Source organism: Rhinoraja longicauda, chromosome 29 (genome assembly GCF_053455715.1).
Source record: "Rhinoraja longicauda isolate Sanriku21f chromosome 29, sRhiLon1.1, whole genome shotgun sequence".
Classification (NCBI taxonomy): Eukaryota; Metazoa; Chordata; class Chondrichthyes; order Rajiformes; family Arhynchobatidae; genus Rhinoraja; species Rhinoraja longicauda.
In genome coordinates this window covers 2,213,147-2,236,237 of record NC_135981.1, presented here as the reverse complement: position 1 = coordinate 2,236,237, position 23,091 = coordinate 2,213,147, and the positions used below count along the sequence as shown (strand labels likewise).

The 23,091-nt window shown below is 44.8% G+C and overlaps 1 protein-coding gene across 1 annotated transcript in view; it reads left to right on the top strand.

The window, feature by feature from the left end:
* The window catches only part of LOC144607536 (uncharacterized), a 64,555-nt gene that overhangs the window by 23,150 nt on the left and 18,314 nt on the right, over window positions 1–23,091 (top strand). Inside the window, exons 11-13 of the mRNA XM_078424429.1 lie at window positions 1,896–3,409; window positions 9,319–9,757; window positions 11,091–11,337. Coding sequence (XP_078280555.1) covers window positions 1,896–3,409; window positions 9,319–9,757; window positions 11,091–11,337 — 2,200 coding nt within the window. The remainder of the gene's footprint in view (window positions 1–1,895; window positions 3,410–9,318; window positions 9,758–11,090; window positions 11,338–23,091) is intronic.

Genomic DNA, 23,091 nt, shown 5'->3' with positions numbered 1-23,091 from the left:
CCCTGAACTCTCTCTAGAATAACTACAACCTTCTTAAAGAGACTAAACTAAACACATGGCACTCCAGATGCAACCTCACATTGCCTGGTGCAGTCGTACTACAATTTCTCAACCATAAAGCTACAATCCATTTATCTTCCTCATGATCTGCTATATTTGCATGCTAACATTTTTTCTTTTTCTTTCTCTCTCTCTCTCTCTCTCTCTCTCTCTCTCTCTCTCTCTCTCTCTCTCTCTCTCTCTCTCTCTCTCTCTCTCTCTCTCTCTCTCTCTCTTTTTTTTTTTTTTTTTCAAAGACTTTATTCAGCACATGCACATGATACATCACATCAAAACCACATTCAGAGGTTACAAAACATCAAGTAATCATTATAATACAATGTTGGCTTCATTATTTACAATGCTCTCAACCCCCCCGCGGTGACTAGCGCCCATGGAAGGCCTCCAGAGTCCCCATGGACACCGCGTGTTCTCTCTCTCCCTCCTCCCTCTCCCTCTCCCTCTCCCTCTCCCTCTCCCTCTCCCTCTCCCTCTCCCTCTCCCTCTCCCTCTCCCTCTCCCTCTCCCTCTCCCTCTCCCTCTCCCTCTCCCTCTCCCTCTCCCTCTCCCTCTCCCTCTCCCTCTCCCTCTCCCTCTCCCTCTCCCTCTCCCTCTCCCTCTCCCTCGCTCTCGCTCTCCTTTCCCCCTCTCTCCCTCTCCCTCTCTCTCTCCCTCTCCCTCTCCCTCTCCCTCTCCCTCTCCCTCTCCCTCTCCCTCTCCCTCTCCCTCTCCCTCTCCCTCTCCCTCTCCCTCTCCCTCTCCCTCTCCCTCTCCCTCTCCCTCTCCCTCTCCCTCTCCCTCTCCCTCTCCCTCGCTCTCCTTTCCCCCTCTCTCTCTCTCTCTCTCTCTCCTTTCCCCCTCTCTCTCTCTCTCTCTCTCTCTCCTTTCCCCCCTCTCTCTCTCTCTCTCTCCTTTCCCCCCTCTCTCTCTCTCTCTCTCCTTTCCCCCCCTCTCTCTCTCTCTCTCCTTTCCCCCCCCTCTCTCTCTCTCCTTTCCCCCTCTCTCTCCTTTCCCCCCTCTCTCTCTCTCTCTCTCTCTCTCTCTCTCTCTCTCTCTCTCTCTCTCTCTCTCTCTCTCTCTCTTTAAACAAATAGTCCACTTTTCTACATGAATAACCACACATGTCCTCACACTAGAGTCCCACTCACCCACAAAACTTTACATTGAAGGAAATATCCACCTCCCTTTTGAGAACTCCTACTGATTCTGCTGTTTTTGCTCTTTCACAGAGTGCTTTCCAAATCACAGCAGCTTACTACGTTATAAAGAATCGTCTTCACTTCCACTATGGCCCAGCCTAACCAGAGGTTTAGGCCCCAACAAGACCCTGGGCAGAAATCCAGGAACTGGAAGATCAGTAAACAGTGGAACAGATATACGGTGTTTTAAGAATTGACTAGAATTGACTTAAATCTGCTTCCTCTGGTTACCTAACCCTCCTGCAGTTAGAAGCAATTTCTCTTGACTTACTTTCTCAAAACCCTCCATCATTTTGATCACCTCCAATAAATCTGCCTTTATCCCTTGTCTCAAAGAAGAACAAACCTGGGCCTTCTCAAGTCTCACCACATAAATGGTCCCTCGTCCATGGGCTGGCTATTCACTGACCTGTTCCGGTATCAGGAGCGACATTATCTGGTGTCATGTCAACCTAATATTATTGAAATAAATCTTATAATACATTATCTTCCTGTCGCTTGTGTCATTGTAATGGATTCCTCCACTTCCTCTCGGAGTCTTTGATGCAAAAATGAATGATAATGCTGCAAACATCAGGCCTGTTCACACAGTCCACTGACACCGGCTGCCAAGTCTGTGTTTATTGAATGTTTAAAAAATGACATTTGTTTTTAAAGCCAAGTTTTTCTTTCTAGACCAGCCAACGTGTTGCAGGAACTGTCTCCAGTGCAGGCCAGCAAGTAGGCGAAGCGGAGAAGAGAACGCGGGGATTAGCGGTGAACTGTCTCCAGGCAGCGCAGATGACGATCCAATGCTGGTTGTCGATGTGCAGGATCATGAACCGATAGCGTTCGTCACCAAATGCTCCTCGGAAATCCAAGGCCAAACCCAGATTGAACCCAAGGAAGTGGACCAGAAGGCGGAGCGGCCAGATGGCCCAGTGGAAGTCTCGGCTGAAGCAGAACCAGAGACGAATGCTGAGACTTCGACAGTGTCCCAATCAGAGGCACTTGTCCAAAAGCTCCAAGCTCAGCCAGAGGCCCAGGCTGAGGCCCATGTGGTTCAGGAAGAGGTTCAAAGCCAGACTCTGTCAGACGTCAGCGCCCAGATTGTGTCAGAGAGCTCAGACAAGGTTCATCAGGAAGCTGTGGACGTGTCTCAGCCAGACACTCATGACCAGTCTCAAGCAAAGGCCTGTAATCAGTCTCAGCTAGAGGTTCAAGAGCCGACCCAGCCAGAGGCCGAAGGCCGAGTCCAGTCGCCGCCGCCCCAGTGCCAGATGCAACTAGAGGACATCGACCAAGCTCTTCAGGAGGCCCTGGAACAGGCTGAGTCAGAGAGTTGTGTCCAGACTCAAGTAGGCGCAAGAGGCCAGGCCCATGAGCAAGCCTGTGACGAGATCCATGCTGAAGCCTGCCATCAGATTCAAGACCAGGTTCAAGATGAGGCCCAGAATGGTGTCGAAAATGCCCTGGACCATGGTCATGCTCCGGTCTGTGACCATCTTCGCCAGGAGGCTGGAGACCAAGCTCAGCCTCAATCCCAGCCTCACTCAGAGGCCCAGAACCAAGACCAGGCCTGGATCCAGGTGCAGCTTCAGGGCCACAGCCACGCTGAGGCAGGTGCCCAAGACCAACCTCTGCACAAGGCCCAAGACCAGGTTTGCGATCAGGTCGAAATCTTGGCCAAGCGTGAGACTCACGCCCAGTCTAATCCCGAGGGCAAAGAACAACCTCATCATGAGGCCCAAGACCAACTTCATGGCGAGGTCCAAGAATTGGATCTGCAAGAGGGCCAGGACCAGGTTGACCGTGAGGCCAGTGACCATTTTCATCGTGAAGCCCAAGATCAGGTGCATCATGAGTCTCAGGACCTGGCTCAGCAGGAGCTCCAAGACCCGGTCCAACTGGAGCCCCAGATACAGAAGGGGCCACACACAGGATCCCAGGCGCTAGACGATCAATCATTAGATGCACAGCCAGAGGGTCAGTTGAACACCATGACCGAGGCCCAAACAGAAATTCAAGCACAACAAGTGGACCAATCCCAACCAGAGGCCCAGGCTCAACAAGAAGCCCAACTGGACGAAGGGCAACTACAACACAGAAACAAATTCCCAACGGACATCAATGTCCTGCCCATGAAATCGGCCCAGCCGACAATTATTTCACCCAAAGCCAATGTGACCAGTGTAAGCATCAGTAGCCTTTTTACGAGGTTCTTCCATTGTGGGATTTATTCTAATCTTTAAAGAAATATAAAAGAACAAAGAAATGAGGGGGAGGCGGGGGTCCGGGGGGGACCTCATTGAAACTTACCGAATAGTGAAAGGCCTGGATAGAGTGGATGTGGAGACGATGCTTCCACGAGTGGGAGAGTCTAGGACCAAAGACCACAGCCTCAGCATAAAAGGACATACTTTTAGGAAAGAGATGAGGAGGAATTTCTTTAGTCAGAGAGTGGAGAATCTGTGGAATACATTGCCATAGAGGTCCGTGGAGGCTGTCAGTGGATATTTTTAAGGTGGAGATTGATGGATTCTTGATTAGTATGGGTGTCAGGTTATCAGGTGAAGGCAGGAGAATGGGGTTGAGAGAGAAAGATAGATCAGCCATCGTTGAATGGTGGAGTAGACTTGATGGGCGAAATGGTCTAATTCTGCTCCTATAACTTATGAACTTGAGAACAGGGGGCACTGATATTTAGGAGAATTGTCCACATTTATGGAAAGAAGCATAGAATTCTAGTGCCGTTAGATTAGTATCTAGTTGGCAAGGTGGCCACCGGAGCTCATGCAAGCTCCTCATAGAATGACCTCATCATTTTCCATCCCTCTGCCCTTTATCCAAGGTGATGGTTGACCATCCTCTTGTTCAGCCAATTAGTGATTCTGGAACGCCCTAGAGTCTCATTGGGACACAACCATAATTAGGGTGGGTTTGGGGCCATTAATAAATAATTGTCAGTGAGAATGGTGGTTTTAGACCATTAATGGGTGAGCTGGGTGACATGAAGCGCAGAGTCTTCGATTAGCTGTTAAGCTTAGGTTTTCCCAACGCTCAAGGCATTACGCCAACAGGTTGCGTGGTTGTGTTTGAGAATGTGTGAGAGTGTTGGGGGGAGAGAGGGAGGTGGGGGGCATGGGGGGGCACGAGGGTAGTTGTCAAATTGGGCAGTGTTTGAATGGTGGATGAGGGGATCAGGAGACCAGCAATGTTTGGCTGATGCGAGAACGTTGGGACACCATGAATGTGGGCAGAGAGAGTCAGACCCGCGTGTCTTTACCCACGTGCGTAATACCCTCCACCTTCCTGACTGCAGAAGATGAAGGGTGGGAAAAGCCATTAGTGAACCATTTGGGGGCGGTGCAGTAGTGCAGCGGTAGAGTTGCTGCCTTACAGTGCCAGAGTCCAAGGCTCTACACTGACTATCGGTCCTGTCTGTACAGAGTTTGTGCGTTCTCCCTGTGACTGCGTGGGTTTTCCCCTGGTGCTCCGCTTTCCTCTCTCATTGCAAAGACGCACGGGTTTGTAGGTTAATCGTCTTCTGTAAATTGTCCCTAGTGGTCGGCATGGACAGGTGGGACAAAGGGCATGTTTCCACGCTGTGTCTCCGAACTTAACTAAAAGTAAACTTAGCTAATAGGCAATGTTAGGTTGGCGGCAAGGCTTGCCAATGGATGGACTAGCATAATGGTATGTGGCAGATTTGCTGCTTAGTGCCTGAGTTTGAGTGGTCACAGGGTTAGGAGGCTGTACGGTTCTAGGTCGTGCCTGGCTCAGCTTATTGCTCAGAGGCTGCTTGTCCAGAGATACAAGGTTAGTGACTCACTGCTAGGCATCACACTTTGTGCTGCACTGAGAAGAACAACAGTGCCTTGGACTGGCTAGTGATTATTGCTCCTGGCAACATGGAGTCATACAGTGTAAAAACAGGCCCTTCGGCTCAATTTGCCCACACCGGCCAACATGTCCCATCTACACTAGTCCAAACTGTCTGCGCTTGGCCCATTTCCCTCTAAACATGTCCTATCCCTGTACCTGTCTGAATGTTTCTTAAACGTTGTGATAGTACCTGCCTCGACTACCTCCTCCTGCATCTCATTCCTGACACCTTCCACACTTTGTGTGAAAAAGTTATCCCTCAGTAGACTCAATATTCTGACCGATGAAGGCCAATGTGCCAAAAGTCTCTTTGATCACCCTCTCTACCTCTGACGCCACTTTCAATGAACTATCTACCTGCACTCCTAGATCCCTCTGCTCTACAACACTGCCCGGATCCCAACCATTCACTGTGTAGGTCCTCCCCATGTTAGTCTTGCCAAAATGTAACACGTGACTGGTGTGAAGCCAACCTAGAAACTTGGTGTTGGTTTAATATTGTCTGTGTACCGAGATATAGAGATTGTTTGTGTGCTGATCAGTCATATCATACATCTATGAGTGTAATCAAGTCAAACACAAGTACATCAGGTCGTGCAAAGAGAAAAATACCAGAGTGCGGAATGTGATGTAACAACATTATTGCGTTATATTTGTCATTATTGTCATTATTGTGTTTTAATAAAAAAACAATTTTCAATTGCATTACCCTGGAAACAAGTGTTCTGCAACTGAATTTCGAATCAAAGAGTTGTTGGCACATTGCAGCACTCGAAATCCAGAGGCCTGAGTGAAATTCTGTGCAGTGGAAAACAGGAAGACAAATCTCACACTGGCAGGTGGAGAATTTGAATTCAGTTAAAAAATTGCAAGAGTTTTGAAAATGCAATAAACTGATGCAGACTTTAAGAGCGGCGCGGTGGCGCAGCGGTAGAGTTGCTGCCTCACAGCACCAGAGACCCGGGTTTGATCCAGACTACAGGTGCTGTCCCAAAACAGAGATTGTACGTTCACCCTGTGACCACGAGGGTTTCCTCTGCTGGCTCCGGTTTCCTCCCACACTCCAAAGACGTGCAGATTTATTTGTAGGTTAATTGGATTTGGTAAATTTAAATTCTTCATGTAAGCCGAGTCCTAGTGTAAGGGGTAAATGCCGGTCAGCACAGACTCGGTGGGCCGAAGGGCCTGTTTCCGCGCTGTATCTCTAAAGTCTAAACTAGTGCATGGGCGATTGATAGTCAGTATGGACTCGGTGTGTGGAAGGGTCTGTATCCATGCTGTATCTCCACACCTGATAGACTTGCTCTTGGTCTATACTTTAATGATTCTATGGCAGAGTGATTTTAATTAAAATGCATGTTTCAATAAACAGGGGTAATATCAAAAGTGCAATCAAAAGCCATTGGTTATCTTCTACATTTCTGTGTAGAAAGTTCCGCTCTGAATCAGAATTAAATATGGCTGGGGTAGAAACTTTCTCTCTCATAAAGTCATAGATTCATAGAGTGATACAGTGTGGAAACAGGCCCTTCGCCCCAACTCGCCCACACCGGCCAACAATGTCCCAGCTACGCTAGTCTCACTTGCCTGCGCTTGGTCCATATCGCTCCAAACCTGTCCTATCCATGCACCTGTCCAACTGTTTCTTAAATGATGGAGTAGTCCCAGCCTCGACTACCTCCTCTGGCAGCTTGTTCCATACTCCCACCACCCTTTGTGTGAAAAGGTTCCCCCTCAGATTCCTATTAAATATTTTCCTCTTCACCTTGAACCTATGTCCTCTGGTCCTCGATTCCCCTACTCTGGGTAAGAGACTCTGGGCATCTACCCGATCTGTTCCTCTCATGATTGCGCAGTGAACCTCTGGAATTCCCGGCCCGTGAAGGAGGTGGAAGGTAGGCAGATAATTCAATATATTTAAGGTGGAGATGGGTGGAATTGAGAAGGAGGAATTGAGAGTCATGGGGCTGGCACAGAGGCAGAGTTGAGGCCAGCAAGGACCAGCCATATAATCATCATGATTATATTCATTAGATCATACGTGATCGGAGTAGATTTAGGCCATTCGGCCCATCAAGTCTACTTTGCCATTCAATCATGGCTGATCTACCTCTTCCTCCTAACCCCGTTCTCCTGCCTTCTCCCCATAACCTCTGACACCCGTACTAATCAAGAATTATCTATCTCTGCCTTAAATATATCCACTGACTTGGCCTCCACAGCCGTCTGTGACAAAGAAATTCACAGATTCACCGCCCACTGACTGAAGAAATTCCTCCTCATCTCCTTCCTAAAAGAACGCCCTTTAATTCTGGGGCTGTGACCTTGCGTCCTACACCTTTCCACTAGTGGAAACTTCCTCTCCACATCTAGTCTTTCCAAGCCTTTCACTATTCTATTTCACTATTGATTGGCGGAACAGGCTTGATGGGCTGAGTGGCCAACTCCTCTTATGACCTTGTATTCTTAACTGAGCCTGTCTCACAGCAGTTCAGAAGGAAAGATCACCAGGCAACCCTGTTCCATAAATAAAAATTCGTAACTAAGCTTCGTAACTAAGTGAGTGTTAAATTTGCTGATGATCCTACATTTGGTTTTAAGTCCATAAGACATAGGAGCAGAATTAGGCCATTCAGCCCGTCGAGTCTACTCCGCCATTCAATCGCGGCTGATCTATCTTTCCCTCTCAACCCCATTCTCCTGCCTTCACCCCGTAACCTTTGACACCCTGACTGATCAAGAATCTATCAATCTCCACTTTAACAATACCCAATGACTTGGCCTCCACAGCCCCCTGTGGCAATGAATTCCACAGATTCACCACCCTCTGACTAAAGAAATTTCTCCTCTCCTCTCCATTCTGTCTTATGATGATTTAATAAGGCTTAGTGGTAAGGTAAGGCTAATCCTATTTTCAATGGTTCAATGGTTTTATTGTCACATGTGTGAAGTGCAAACACTCAGTGAATTTCTTTTCTTACAAACAGTCCAGTCAGAGTATCACCATCCGATCGTCAAATAGTAATTGTACTGAATTGTGCCCGCGAGAGGCACCAAGCTTGCCGCCTTTTCCCAAGTCCTGTCCATGGCCTAGTTGTTCTGAACGGTGGCCGATTCAGGCAAGCCCCAGGCTGCTGCAGGGCCTCCAGCCATCACCTTCCCCTGGTCAGCCACCAATGTCCCCTCCTTGCTCGTCCACCTTTGTTCCCCGGGGGGGGCGCTTCCTTCGGCTGACCTCGAGGGCGCGGTAGTCCCGACCCCTGTTGCCACTCCTTCCGGCCTCTCTCTTCTCCCGTCGTGTCCGTCATCGACGGCTCCATCCCTGATAAGCACGGACGGCTCGGTGGACTCCCCCCTTCCAGGCCGCGGTGGGCTTCATTTGTCCGGCACCAGTGAGCTGGGGTCTTTTTGAGGTGGGAGATGGAATACATTTACTCTCAGGCCGTTGAAAGATACAGCACGGAAACAGACCCTCCAGACCACGCCGACCATCAATCACCCATTCATACTGGTTCCATGTTATCCCACTTGCACATCCAATTCCTACACACTATAGGGGCAAGTTACAGAGGCCAATTAATGTATAATCCCGCGTGTCTTTGGGAAACCAAAGCACCTGGAGGAAACACAAATGGCACGATGGCGTAGCGGTATACTTGCTGCCTTACAGCGCTTACAGCTCCAGAGACCTGGGTTCGATCCTGACTATGGGTGCGGTCTTAGAGTTTGTACGTTCTCCCCTTGACCCGTGCGGGTCTTTTGTTTCCTCCCACACTTGAAAGACGTGCAGATTTGTAGCTTAATTGGCTTGGTATAAGCGTAAATTGTCCCTAGTGTGTGCAAGATAGTGTTAATGTGCGGGCATCGCTGGTCGGTGCGGACTCGGTGGGCCGAAGGCCCTGTTTCCACGCTGTATCTCTAAACTAAACTCAACCTAAAAAAAGAAAACTTGTAAACTTTGCGCAGACAGCACCTGAGGTCAGAATCGAACCTGGGTCTCTGGCACTGTGAGGCAGCAGTTATACCCACTGAGCCACTGTTACTGACAGATACGTGGAACCTGTTTAGTGATTAACTATCCTTGCTTACAAGTGATGCTATTGGATGGCGTGCAATAATTTTGATCTCGTGTGGTGAACTGCTTCAAAACCACTGCTATTGTTTAATCTCGGCCGTAACTTCAATCTGCATTCATTTTTATCTCCTTAATGCACAGTCAGATATCGATGAAGAGATTGACAAGGAGAGCGAGATCGGTGAGGAGGAGGCCAAGGGAGACGACTCGTGCAGTTCCACGTCACTGAAAAGCCCAGAGCAGATGAGGAGCGCAGGCCGACTGCAGCCTGAGGCCCGCGGCTACTTCAGGTTCCAGTGCTTGGCCAATGTCAAGCCCCAGGATCGCTCGGAAGCCCAGCCTTTCCTTCCAGGTGGGCAGAAGGCAACGAAGGAGACTTTGAACACACCGGGCAACGTAACTTTCACCTCGCAGATGATCAGGAAGGTGTCCATGGCCCTGAAATGCAATCGCAACCAGGTGTGCCCACCGAACGATACCAACCCCTTTGTGCGGAGTAATGCCGCAGACAACATGATGGAGAAGATTTCAAACTCAAGTGCGGATCAACGTGACACAAACTGCAGCTGCTGGAGAAGAAGTAAGTGGCGCACAACCCTGTAACATTTTTCTTGAGGCGAAAATCACCAGAGGGTCAATCACTGAAATAGTGGGAAAAGGACGAGAGAATAAATTGTCCCTGATGGTTTGAACTGCCCATTTAGAATAGGGTGAGCTGACCAGTTGCAGGAAAGTCCCTGGTTCTGATTCGTAAGTTTGTAAGTTCTAGGAGCAGAATTCGGCCATTTGGCCCATCAAGTCATTCAATCATGGCTGATCTATGTTTCCCTCTCAACTCCATTCTTCTGCCTTTGCCCCATAACCCCTGACACCTGCACTAATCAAGATTCGGTCAATCACCTTTAAAATATCCACTGACTTGGCCTTCACAGCCGTCTGTGGCAATGAATTCTACAGATTCACCACTCTCTGTCTGAAGAAATTCCGTCTCATCTCCATTCTAAAGCTACATCCTTTTATTCTGAGCCATGAGTCAAGAATGTTTTATTATCATGTGTCCCAGATAGAACAATGACATTCTTACTTACTGCCATACAACAGAATATGTCAACATAGTACACTGTAAATAATAATAATAATAATAATAATAATAATGTATTTTAGTTCAGAGCTTATTTGAGGTTGTAGTATTTAATAGCCGGATGGCTGTAGGGAAGAAGTTGTTCCTGAACCTGGACATTACAGTTTTCAGGCTCCTGTACCTTCTTCTCAATGGCAGTGGTGAACTGAGTGTGTGGCCAGGATGGCGTGGGTCTCTGATGATGCTGGCTGCCTTTTTGAGGCAGCGACTCCCATAAAACCCTTCGATGGTGGGGAGGTCAGAGCGGGTGATGGACTGGGCAAGTGGTCACAACTTTTTGCAGTCTTTTCCGCTCCTGGGCGTTGAAGTTGCCGAACCAGGCCGCGATGCAACCACCAGCCAACATGCTGTGGAAGGGAAGTAGATTTGCGTGATGGTCTGGGCTGTGTCTCCACAATTCTCTGCAATTTCTTGCGGTCTTGGATGGAGCTGTTCCCAAACCACGCTCTGATGCATCCTGATAAAATGCTTTCTATGTCGCATCTGTCAAAGTTGATGAGGTGTTGTTGGGGACATGCTGAACTTCCTAAGCATTCTTAGTAAGTAGAGGCGTTGGTGTGCTTTCTCCCGACTGTGGTGGTTTAAGAAGGCTGTCTAGTACTATCTTCAGTATGGCAGTAAAGGATGGTCAATGAAATCCCGACCTTCCCTCCAAAGCTATAATTTGTGTACGAAAATAATAAAGCATTTGGATATGTGCTAAATGTTCTCACTGCTTTGTGGACTGTGGAGAACTGAATTCGCGAGTGTATTTAGTGATTAAAATCTTCAGCTTGTGTGACAGACAGGATCTTCTGTGTGGGCCGATTACGGGACAGTGAGATACAACCCTGCATTAGGAACCAGCGCAAGCTCTGGAGAAGCAAAGTCACTGAAACGTTTCCAATCCCCGAGACAGTGTTTGAGGACAAGAACCGACACAACCTGTGCGTGGTGTCATCCAAAGCCCCCACCGTCCTACGCCTTGTCCATTCCACAAAACCCAAGATTAGACAAAAGGATCTCAACAACATTTGCAGGTAAAAGGTGAACGTAGGATATTTTATCGTGACTGGAACTGGGCAGATTCACTCTTTTCCTCCTCGGTGGCTCGACGTCTTAATTCAATCCTTTCGCCTTTGGTTCAGATCTTTGACTCCACATTTAACTGGTAACCCAATTTCTCCCAGTTATCTCTCTTCCCTGGCAGTGGAGAATTAACATAGAAACATAGGAACGTAGAAAATAGGTGCAGGAGGAGGCCATTCGGCCCTTCGAGCCGGCTCCGCCATTCATTGTGATCATGGCTGATCGTCCACAATCAATAACCCGTGCCTGCCTTCTCCCCATACCCCTAGATTCCACTAGCCCCTAGAGCTCTATCTAACTCTCTCTTAAATCCATCCAGTGATTTGGCCTCCACTGCCTCATCTTATTCTATTTAACTGCCTCAGACATGCACACAAAGCTTTGCTCCCTTTCTCCATCGTCCGCATGCCAACCCAGATACCTGTCCACTGTAGGAATGTCGCAATGTTAGGAGGGAGAGTTAGGAGAGCTGCCAGCGTTTGCTGCTCGCCCTCAGATAGAGTCATATGGCGTGGAAACAGGCCCCTTGGCCCAACTTGTCCATCTACACTAGTCCCACGCCTGCATTTGGCCCATATCACCCTAAACCTGTCCCATCCATGTACCAAATTGCTTCTTAAACCTTGCGATGGTCCCTGCTTCAACTACCTCCTTAGGCAGCTCATTCCATTCACCCACCACCCTTTGTGTGAAAAGGTTACCCATCAAATTCCTATAAAATCTTTCCCCCTTCACCTTAAACCTATGCGCTCTGGTTCTTGATTCCCCTACTCTGGACAAGAGACTCTGTCTGTCCGCCCGATCTATTCCTCCCATGATTTTGCACACCTCTATAAGATCACCCCTCATCCTCCTGCGCTCCGGGGAATAGAATCCCAGCCGACTCAGACGCACGTGCCCTGCTGGCAACGTCCTTGTAAATCTTCTCTGCGTCCTTTCCAACATTCCAACATCTTCCCTGTAACACGGTGCCCAGAGCTGAAGACGATACTCTAAATGCGGCCTCATCATCGTCTTATACAACTGCCACATGACCTCCCAACTTCAATACTCAATACTCTGGCTGGTGGGAGTTAATAAGAAGATGAGAGTTAACAATTGATCTCTCTCAAGGCTCTCTCCTTCCAGCTTCACCTCAGGGTGGTGGAAGAGGTTTCCCTCATTCATTGCGACAATGAACATTTTCCCTTTTCTCTTGCAGACGATAAGCAGTCCGCGTTGTCAATGAGCTGCAGAGGAACGGCCTCGGGTGTTTCCACTTCTGCAGTGCACTGACGTGACTGTTCATTCTCCACCGCGCACTGTGAACCTCCTCAATCTTGGAGAATGCAGAAAGCACTTGATGAGACACTGATTTTCCGAGTGGAAATTTTAGGCCTTTGCCCAGTGCTTTTGAAAACATATCTCTTCACAAAACGTATTAAATATATTTAATGGTTATGAAACTGCAATGCTGCATCAATTCTTTTGCACCCCCTGCAAAATATATGGTAATGGTATTATTATTTTATTTCTGTGGCTGAGGGAGGAAGGAAAGACTCAAACTCATTTACATTGTCCGACATTCCACTCTTCTTTCTCTCCTGCCCCCCACGCATCAATTCTATAGAAATCTCTCCCAAAAACTCATTCACTTGTGGGAATTTGACCTTCCATCAGCAACAACCTATCTTAGTACATTTGGAGTATTGCGCGCAGTTTTGTTCATCCCTTCTCAGCAATAACGTGGAGGATTTGGAGGGTTGCAGAGAGATTTACCACAATGTTCTGAAGTAGAGGATTTCAGCTGTAGGGAGAGGTTGGGTAGACATGGATTGTTTTCTCTGGAACGTCAGAGGTTCAGGGGAGAATTGATAGAATCATGCAAAGTTATGAGAGGCATAGATAGGGTGGATAGAACTTTTCCCCCATGTGGAAATGTGCAAAAATAAAGGGCATAGCTACAAGGTGAGAGGGGGAAAGTTTAATGGAGATGTGCAGAGCAAGTTTTTTACACTGAGATGATGGGGGCCTGGAACATATTGCCAGGGCTAGTGGTGGAGGCAGATACGATAGTGGAGTTTAAGAGGCTTTTAGATAGGCACATGGAAGTGAATGGACTAGAGGGGATATGGATCATGTTGAGGGAGATGAGATCAGTGTAACTTGGCATCATGTTCGGCACATGAGCTATGATGGAAAATTGGGTCACCACTCTGACTTACGGAAGGACGGCTCAGAAGTCTGATAATAGAAGGAAAGAAGCCGTTCCTAGGTCTGGTGGAAAGTGCTTCTGCCCGAAAGAAGTGCACTGATGAAACACAGAATAAAATATATTTTTAAATGATCAAGTCTCGTTCAAGAAGCAGATGGAGACATAGCTTGAGTCCAAGTTACGGGAGTGTCTGTGCGGCAAGACAAACTCTTTTCCACATCAAACTATCGACAAGTTTAATTTCAGTCTGGGAAAATCAAACACTGATGAAAAGCTCCAGTAACTCGAGACAGTAAGGTAGTGTGAGAGGAGGCTGACCATTGAAGTGGATTTCTGCTTTACCTGTGAAGTGTTATCTTTACTATACATCTTTATGTGTCCCTCGTTGTAAATGTTCTGAAAGGTTCATATCACAGAGGCACCCACGATAGTTAAATGGCTCTTTGTAGTTGAACTGAAATCTGATTAGCAAGCAATAAGGGCCCTTGACAGTAGTTGTGTAGCAATCATTTTCTTACAGAATCACGTGTTTGGTTATTCCTTTCCATAGTTTTCATCTCCTGGCCTCCTTTTCTGTTCTCTGTTTCTCTCTCTCTCCCCTGTTCTTTCTCTCCCTCGTTCTCCTCCTCTCTCAGTGGTTCCATGGCTCTTTAATATTTTTCACTCTCCCTCTGTGCTTTCTCAGGGGTCCGTTGCTCGAGACATTATCTTCCACCTTGAATCTTGCCAGTTGGACTTTCCCTGCATATGAACATTGAGACCAATAGCCAGAAGGTGGTTTGCTTTGTTGAGCCATAGCCCTGGGATGGTACTCGTGCCCCAGAAATGAAGTTGTGTTTCGTGCAGAGTTGGAGTTTAGAGATACAGCATGGAAAAAGCCCCTTCAGCCCAATGACTATGAGCTGCCAGAGGAGGTAGTTGAGGCAGTTATTATCACAACATTTAAGAAACATTTGGATGGGTACATGGATAGGATTGGTTAGGACGGATATGGAATAAATGCAGCCAGGTAAGACTAGTGTAGATGGGGCATATTGGTTGGCATGGGTAAGTATGGTCGAAGAGCCTATTTCTACGCCATATTATTCTATGACTCTAACTTTACCCGGTTCATTGTCTTAGTGAAGGTGGTCACTTCCCTAACAATGATACTTGATGGCTTCTTTCATGAGATGCTCAAATACATCCCCACCCCCCCCCCCTCCCCCCCCCCACCCCGAGCAAGACACTGCCGATGCAGGGCGTGCCCCTCCTCAAGGGTCTGGCTGTCTATTCCACCATAGTCCCTAGACTAATTGTGAGGCCAAACCCCTCATCTTTGACTCAATTACATATTTGACCATCCTTCGATCACCAGTCTAAAATGTGTCTATTCCCTCCCCCACCCTGGGCCAGTTTTCAAAGTGCTGTTTTAATTTTTACCCAACAATAAGATGAATGTTACATTTCAGTTGCAGTAACTTGGTTTCATCTGGTAAACCTCTTAGTTTAATTTCATTTACTTTCGAGATAAGGAGTGTAAACAGGCCCATTTGGCCCACCAAGTCCATGCCAACCAGTGATCGTACACTAGTTTTATCCCACACACGTTTGGGAAAATTTACAGAAGACAATTGACCAATTTAGTGTGGGAGGAAACTGGAGCACCCGGAGAATGTGCAAACTCCATACAGACAGCAACCATAGTCAGGAACGAACCCAGGTCTCTAGCAGTGTAAGGCAGCAACTCTACCGCTGCACCACTGTGTCATTCCTCCTCTCCCCTCACGTCATCTTGCTGTATTTGGGGTGTATTTTTACCATTTTTATAGCAGCAAATAAGATTTATCTGAAACAATAACAAGGCTTTATAACTTAAAAAAACAAATAATAATTCAAATGAGATCTTTATCATTTTCTATAGATATGAAACTTATACATGCAATATGGCAAAAAAATAGGGCAAAACTTTAAAGATTGTAATATTCTTTCATGAAAGAGGATATCAATTTAAATTTATGAAGCTCATGATTAATTGAGCTTTCATGCTTGCTTAATTGGGACATGATTCTAATTTACTGTTCACACTACAATTTATTTTCTTCGTACCATGAATCGGAAATGAGTTGCTTCTTTCCATCTGTTTAAGTATAAGATTTTAATTAGGTTTGGACATGATTTTGCTCATGCACCTAATTTGGTTAGTGTATTAAAAATCTTTTTGAAATATGGTGCAATGTTAATAACACAGTCATTAATATGGCATTTGGAATAAAAACAGAAAATGCTGGATATTCACAGAGGTTAGGCTGTACCAGCAGGCTAGAAAAACAGGCTTAACATTTCAGGTTGAAGACCATTCACTAGAAATTAATTAATTCACTTCTGATGAAAGGTCATTGACCTAAAACTATAAATCTGTTTCTCGCTCCATTAATGCTGCCTGACCGACTGAGAATTTAGAACAATACTTTAAAAAAAATTCTACTTTCTAACATCTGCAGATCTTTTACATTTTTCATTTGGGGTTGTTCCTCTGAAGAGAGGAACTAATGGAAATCTTAGCTTGTCAGTTACTTAGATTTGCACAAAGCAACCATAAGAAGAGCTTCATAATTTTTCTGCAATAGGATGTCTAAAGTAGGCATCAGCCAAGTTACTGCAAGCAAAATATAAATTTCACCCATTTAATAAGGGAAGAAGTGACAGAACTTTATGGTATGGCAATATTTTTCATGGAAATTTACAACTTCCATTTATGGAGCTCATGATTAATTGGTCTTTCATGGTTGCTTAATTGGGACATGAATTTAAATTACTGATCATGGAAAACAGTATGTAGGTGATCGTGGTTCTTGATGGGTAGGATAGTGTTCTTAGAAAGCACTGATACTCATAAAGACAAATTCCTCTATAGAACAATCACTGCACTGGTTTCTAATTATTTTGGAGGAATGTTTTTACCAGGATACTTTTTTTTGTATGGAATGTGACTGAGATTCTTGTTGAGATATGAATTCAGTCTGCTAGCTGGCAAATCTGTTTTCACAGTCAGCAAGTCTACGGCACCTGATATTCCCTGGTGGTCCCGTATCCAAGTACTCGCCAAGCCTAAGTCTATTTAATTGGGCACACACAGGAAGTGCAATAAGAACACAGATCCATTGCCCCCCCAGGGAATGGCGAGGATGTGAAGCTCACTGCAATATGTAGTGCTTGTGGCAAATGGTGCAGACATGTTTAAAGCATAGATGCATAAGTGCATGTGGAGTAGTATTCAGTTAGGGTACAGTGAAGAAAGGTGAAAGAGCTTGTGTGGTGCATGATGATAGGGACCATTGCTCAGATTGTTTAGCTTCTTTGCTCTGATAACGGATTTGATGATCACAGATGTGTGATTTCACAAGTTGGACATCAATCTGATTATGAATCTGAAAGAAACAAATAACGTCGAGATAAACATTACATTTGACATGACTAATGAATGCAGATGGAGCTGAATTTTGGAGAATGGGGTGTATCATAATTTCCTATAAATACAGTACATGTGGCTACTTCTAAGTGTTAAGATTGATGATGAAAATTATTCATGACATGTAATCAGCTTATGTCTTGTGAAAGAAAGGCTATGTAAATGCTCCACGCTAACCTATTAATTGATTCATATTAACATGAACCTTAACTATGAATATATGGAATGTAATTAACTGCACACATACAAATGCATATTGCAGAATGAGAGATGGTTTAATAATTTGTGCTAAACAATTAATTATGTCCTGTTTTATTGTTAGATGTACAGCTACTAGAAGATAATTCCTCTCAGTAAGGCTTTAGCTCCAAGGACTAAACTGACAAAAGCAGCATTTTCAGCTTTGTTAGCTGTAGTTCAGTGAGTCATTCTCGTTGTGGGTTGAAATCGCACCGTACAGATAATGTCCAAATCAGTGGATTGGTGAAGGAACATAGCTGCAAAATTCTGGAGTAACTCGGTGGTTAGGCAGCATCCGTGGAGAAAAACACTAAGTAATGTTTCGGGTCGAACCCTTCTTCAGTCCAAAGAACTCAAGGGTTCCGACCTGAGTTTCAGACTGAAGAAGGGTTCCAATCCGAAACGTCACCTATTCTTTTTCTCCGGAGATACTGCCTGACTCATTGGTTTACTCCAGCATTTTGTGTTTATCTTTGGTATAAACCAGGATTTGCAGTTCCTTCCTATGCATATTAGTGCAGGAGTGCTGCTTGGTTGACGGTAGTCTTTCAGATGAGATTTTAATTCCATATCCTGTCAATACTTGCAAGTGGTGTATGAAAGGACACATGGCACTATTGTGAAGAAAAGCAGGGAAGCTTTCTCCAAGCTAATAATTATACCTTGGCCATCATCACCAAAACTAAGTCTCTTGTCACAAGAGACTGACGTTTGTCGGAGTTCAGTCTGCTCACTAGAATGAAACTCTTAATAATTTCTCGTTCCATGACCAGTCCCTAACTTGGACCCAAGACAATTGGAAAAAGGGAATTAATGAATTTACACTTTACCATCTTACAATTCAAAACATTTGCTGCTGCAGAGTTGGCAAATGTGGTTGGGATTGCTTTCTCCATATTTTTGTTTGCTGTAAATTTGTGGCAATTTTGTACTTTCAGACACTTTTCTGAGTCTTGTGAGCAAGTATATTAAACATATATTATTTATACATGCCCCAGCTACAGTCTGGAAACTTTGCTTTTTTAACCAGTAACACATAAAACTTTCATTTTTACCCCATCTTCATCATTGGCATATTCAGCATATTTCACAGTTATAAATATTCTAAAAACTGGAGTAGATATGTTAATGTTGCCCACAAATTCTATTTCAATAATTAAAATTTAAAGAGTTAGAAACTGTAAAACTGTCTAATTAGCATTGTAATTTTCTGCAGTGTTGATACAGGTGCCAACATTTAACAGATAGATACCGTGAATAGGTTTAGTATTGTTCGTTCCTTCTATGATACTTACATTGAACGTAATGCCTTGAAATACTTCCACACTATCTTGACCAAAAACTATAAAATTCAAAAAGCTTTTCCAATGGAAATTGTCCGGATGAAATGTGCAATTATACAGTTTGGCCCCAGCAGAAAATGTCAAGTCAAGTTGAGTTTGTTGTCAGATGCACAGGTACGGTGAGGTACAGGTACAACGCAAATTCTTACTTGTCGCTGCATCACAGACACACATGAACATAAGTTCATATTAAATTACACGTCATTGACAAGAAAAAGACTGTGCCAACCAAGGCATTGGTGCAAAACCATAATTAACTATTATTATTATTACACGTTATTACAATCCTGGCGACTAAACAATATAAGTGCTTATTATTTCTCCCATCCATCTAATCCCCAACACATCCACCCATCCATCCACCCACCCGTCCATCCGTCATTGCGGCAAAGCCAGAATTGATTATTGATTGCTGATCGGGGGGGGGGGGGGGGGGGAGCCATCTTGAACGACTGCATTCCTTCTGGTGAAGGTGTTCCCACTGCGCTGTTAGAGAGGGAGTTCCAAAATTGAGACCCACTTTCGAGGAAGGAATGGTGAGATGTTCCCAAGTCAGAATGAGGAGGGAGAGGGGTTTGCAGATGCCAGTGCTCCCGTACAGCTAAAGTTGTCCTTCTGAAGACATCAGTGCCCGTGACCTACCCGAGTATAAGCGCTGATGCCGAAATACTTAAAGCCTCGTATTTAGGAAAATGGAAATGCGACGTGTTTGGTCTCCCTCCCCACAACTAACTCCATTAAGGCTGTCTCTTTCTTGTAAATTCTGTACTTTCTTTCTGGTCTTTCCGCCCTCCTAGTTTCTCTCTGTTTTTCAGATATAAATCAAATTATTCGACATTTGCCCGACGGAAAAGTACTGCAGTTCGAGCAATGTATCCACGTTGCCCCAAAAGGCGTTTCATTGAACACGTTCAGCGCCTGAAATAATTAGGGAACATTTCTCCACGGCTGCCTTTTACCGTTACGTCAAGCTAGAAGGAGTGCACAGAAGATTCTTTCAGTGTTAGCCTTCTGCATATTCATTGGTACCTTCGAGTGGGCCAATAACCTTTAGGCAACTTTAACATTGTTGTTGCATCTTGTGGGATCGATTAGGTGCCTGTCCACTGACCTATTAGAAAGCTTGAGGTTTAGGTTTAGGGTTAATATTGTCACGAGTACAGAGGTAAAGTGAAAAACCTTATTTTGCATGCTGTCCGGACAGATCAGATACGCCACACATAAATACAGTCAAGTCAAACTCAAGTCCAACAGATAGAGCCTCCTTAAATCGAGCATCCTTACAAGCAGTGAATTTCAGATCATAAAATGTCTGCATAAAAACTATTTTCCTACCACCCGCTCTGTATCGCTAGCACATTACACGGAGAAGGGTCTCGACCCGAAACGTCACCCATTCCTTCTCTCATGAGATGCTGCCCGACCTGCTGAGTTACTCCAGCATTTTGTGAATAAATACCTTCGATTTGTACCAGGATCTGCAGTTATTTTCTTACACATGGAGTCAGTGTCTCTTTTTCCCTGAACCTTACGCTGGTAGGAGCCGCTTCTCTCTATTTGTCTGTCTGAACTCACCAGAATATTGGCCACCTTCACTGGGCCTCATAGGCTAACAGTAGTGGTATCATTTGTTTCCATGGTAGACGGGCGAGGCGAGGCGAGGGTGTGGGATGATACCAACATTAAAGAGATAAGCTAATTGGCCGAATGACTGAAAGGAATTGTTTATACAGTAAGTTCGAGGGTATGGTGTTCACAATTCCGATATTTTTTTCGCTGCATGTATTGAATATCTCGTATAATAATTTAAATCCGGACTTCAAGGTAGCGCCAGTAACACATCGCTACCACCTTCCAGTTTGGGTTAGAAACATAAACCACTGCGATATAAACTTCAGTTCACTGGAGACTTCCTCCTTTTCGCCGAAGTCAATATTCCTGAATAGAATCTTTAAAGAAATTCCCGGTCATTAAAAGCAAGTGAAATGGGAATGCGAAAACTTAAATTAAATATTATTTCAGTAATCGGCGACCATACATTATAAAATTTCAAGTTACAAAGCTAGATTGTAACAGATTTTTGTTTGGTATAAAATCCTCAAACATTCATTGAACCAAAGGGAATTGGTAAAAGCCAGTTTCAAAACCAGTACATACTCCTGACAAGAGCAGGGCGACTTGGAGTGTTCACGACTGGATGGCAAAGCTTTGTTTCTCGATTTTATTTGAAAGCTGGGAATGCGCTTGAGACGAACACGAACTCTGGGAGACAGTGGCTACAGTTAATCTTCCTTTCCTCTGAACCGCCACCCTCCAAGTGTGTATCCAAGAGAGATTTAGATATCGCTCCTAGGACTAACGGAATCAGGGGATATGGGGGAGAAAGCAGGGACTGGGTACTGATTTTGGATGATCAGCCATGATCATATTGAATGGCAGTTCTGGCCTATTTTCCATGTTTTTATGTGGGTCAATGCTGATACCGTGTCATTAAGGAGAGGCCGACATCGATGCAATGAGGTTACTTTGATGCACTTTGAATGGTCTACAGTGCTTGAGTTTTAACTAATTGTATCTACTGTATATACGGTATATCTGTTCTGTTTGCCTCAACACAAAACAATGATTTACACCGCACCTCGCTACACGAGGCAATAATAAGAAGTCTAAACCTTGTTGGTTAGACTGCAAGCAAACCCGGCATGTAGACCCGTTCATTTCGCAGGTCTGCCTTGCTTTTAAAGTTCACCTTTCGCTCACTAAAGACAATACTCGAAAGGATTTATATTACAAAAATATATTAAAATAGTTAATAAATATATAATAGTCAAGAATAATTATAGAATCTGATAATGGTCAATACATATATAAATAATAGTTAACCTACAAATTGCTCCAACGATTTATTTTATTTTTAAGGCCTACAGAATTCAGATGAAACTTCGTTCGTACCAAGGCGCTTAGGTATTTATAACTGTGTGGACTGTTCCAAGGCATCTGTAAACCATATTTCAAGCTGATCAGTGGTCCAACATTTTGTGCTAGGAATCAGTCCGAAAGCACGGGGGGCGAAATCTGCGAATCAAATTATAATTAAATGATTCACTGCATTGGATTGTGCAATTGCATTCAATGTTTTGACATTCGGAAGTCAATGACTGAGAGAAGAATCAAGAGTCAACAACGTTTTATTGTCAGATGTCCCAGATAGAACTTTGAAATTCTTATTTGCAGCAGCACACCAGAATATGTAAATATGTGCAGGAAGGAACTGCAGATGCTGGTTTAAAGCGAAGATGGACACAAAATGCTGGACTAACTCAGCGAGACAGGCAGCATCTCAGGAAAGAAGGAATGGTTGACGTTTCGGGTCGAGACCCGAAGAGTCTGAAGAAGGGTGAAACGTCACCCATTCCTTCTCTCCAGAGATGCTGCCTGTCTCGCTGAGTTACTCCAGGGTTTTGTGTCCATCTTCAGATTATGTAAACATAGTACACTGTAAACAATATAATAAACGAGAAAACAAAAATCAGTGTGTGTATATATATATACACATATTTACAGATCACATGTATATATATATATATATATATGTATATATATATATGTGTGTGTGTGTGTGTATATATATATGTACACACACACACACACACACACACACACTGATATATATATATATATATATACACACACATATATCTACACACACGCACACACACACGCACACACACACAAACACACACACACACACACACACACACACACACACACACACACACACACACACACACACACACACACACACACACACACACACACACACACACACACACACACACACACACACACACATATATATCAGTCTGAAGAAGGGTCTCGACCCGAAACGTCGCCCTTTCCTTCCCTCCTGAGATGCTGCCTGACCTGCTGAGTTACTCCAGCATTTTGTGAATATATACCTTCGATTTGTACCAGCATCTGCAGTTATTTTCTTATATATACACACACACACACACACACACACACACACACACACACACACACACACACACACACATATATATATACATGTGATCTGTATATATGTGTATGTGTACGTATATACACACACACACACACACACACACACACTGATATATATATATATACATACACACATAGAAAACAAACAATGATAGTCTAGTTTTGTATAGTTGGATTTATTCCAGGAATTCTGTAGAATTAGTTAATATTATTGACAATTTAAAAGTCAGACACATGGCTTCGAGGGATGTGGGCCAATCGCAGGCAGCTGGGACTAGCTTAGATGGGACATCTTGGTGGGCATGCACGAGTTGGGCCGAAGGGTCCGTTTCCTAGCTCAATTACTGTATTGGGAATCTGTCCTGATTCCGTACTGATGATGATTTAAACTTGTGGAGCTTCCAGTGATGTACAGTCGAAACTCGCATCACTTATTTGGACTGCAGGGATCCCT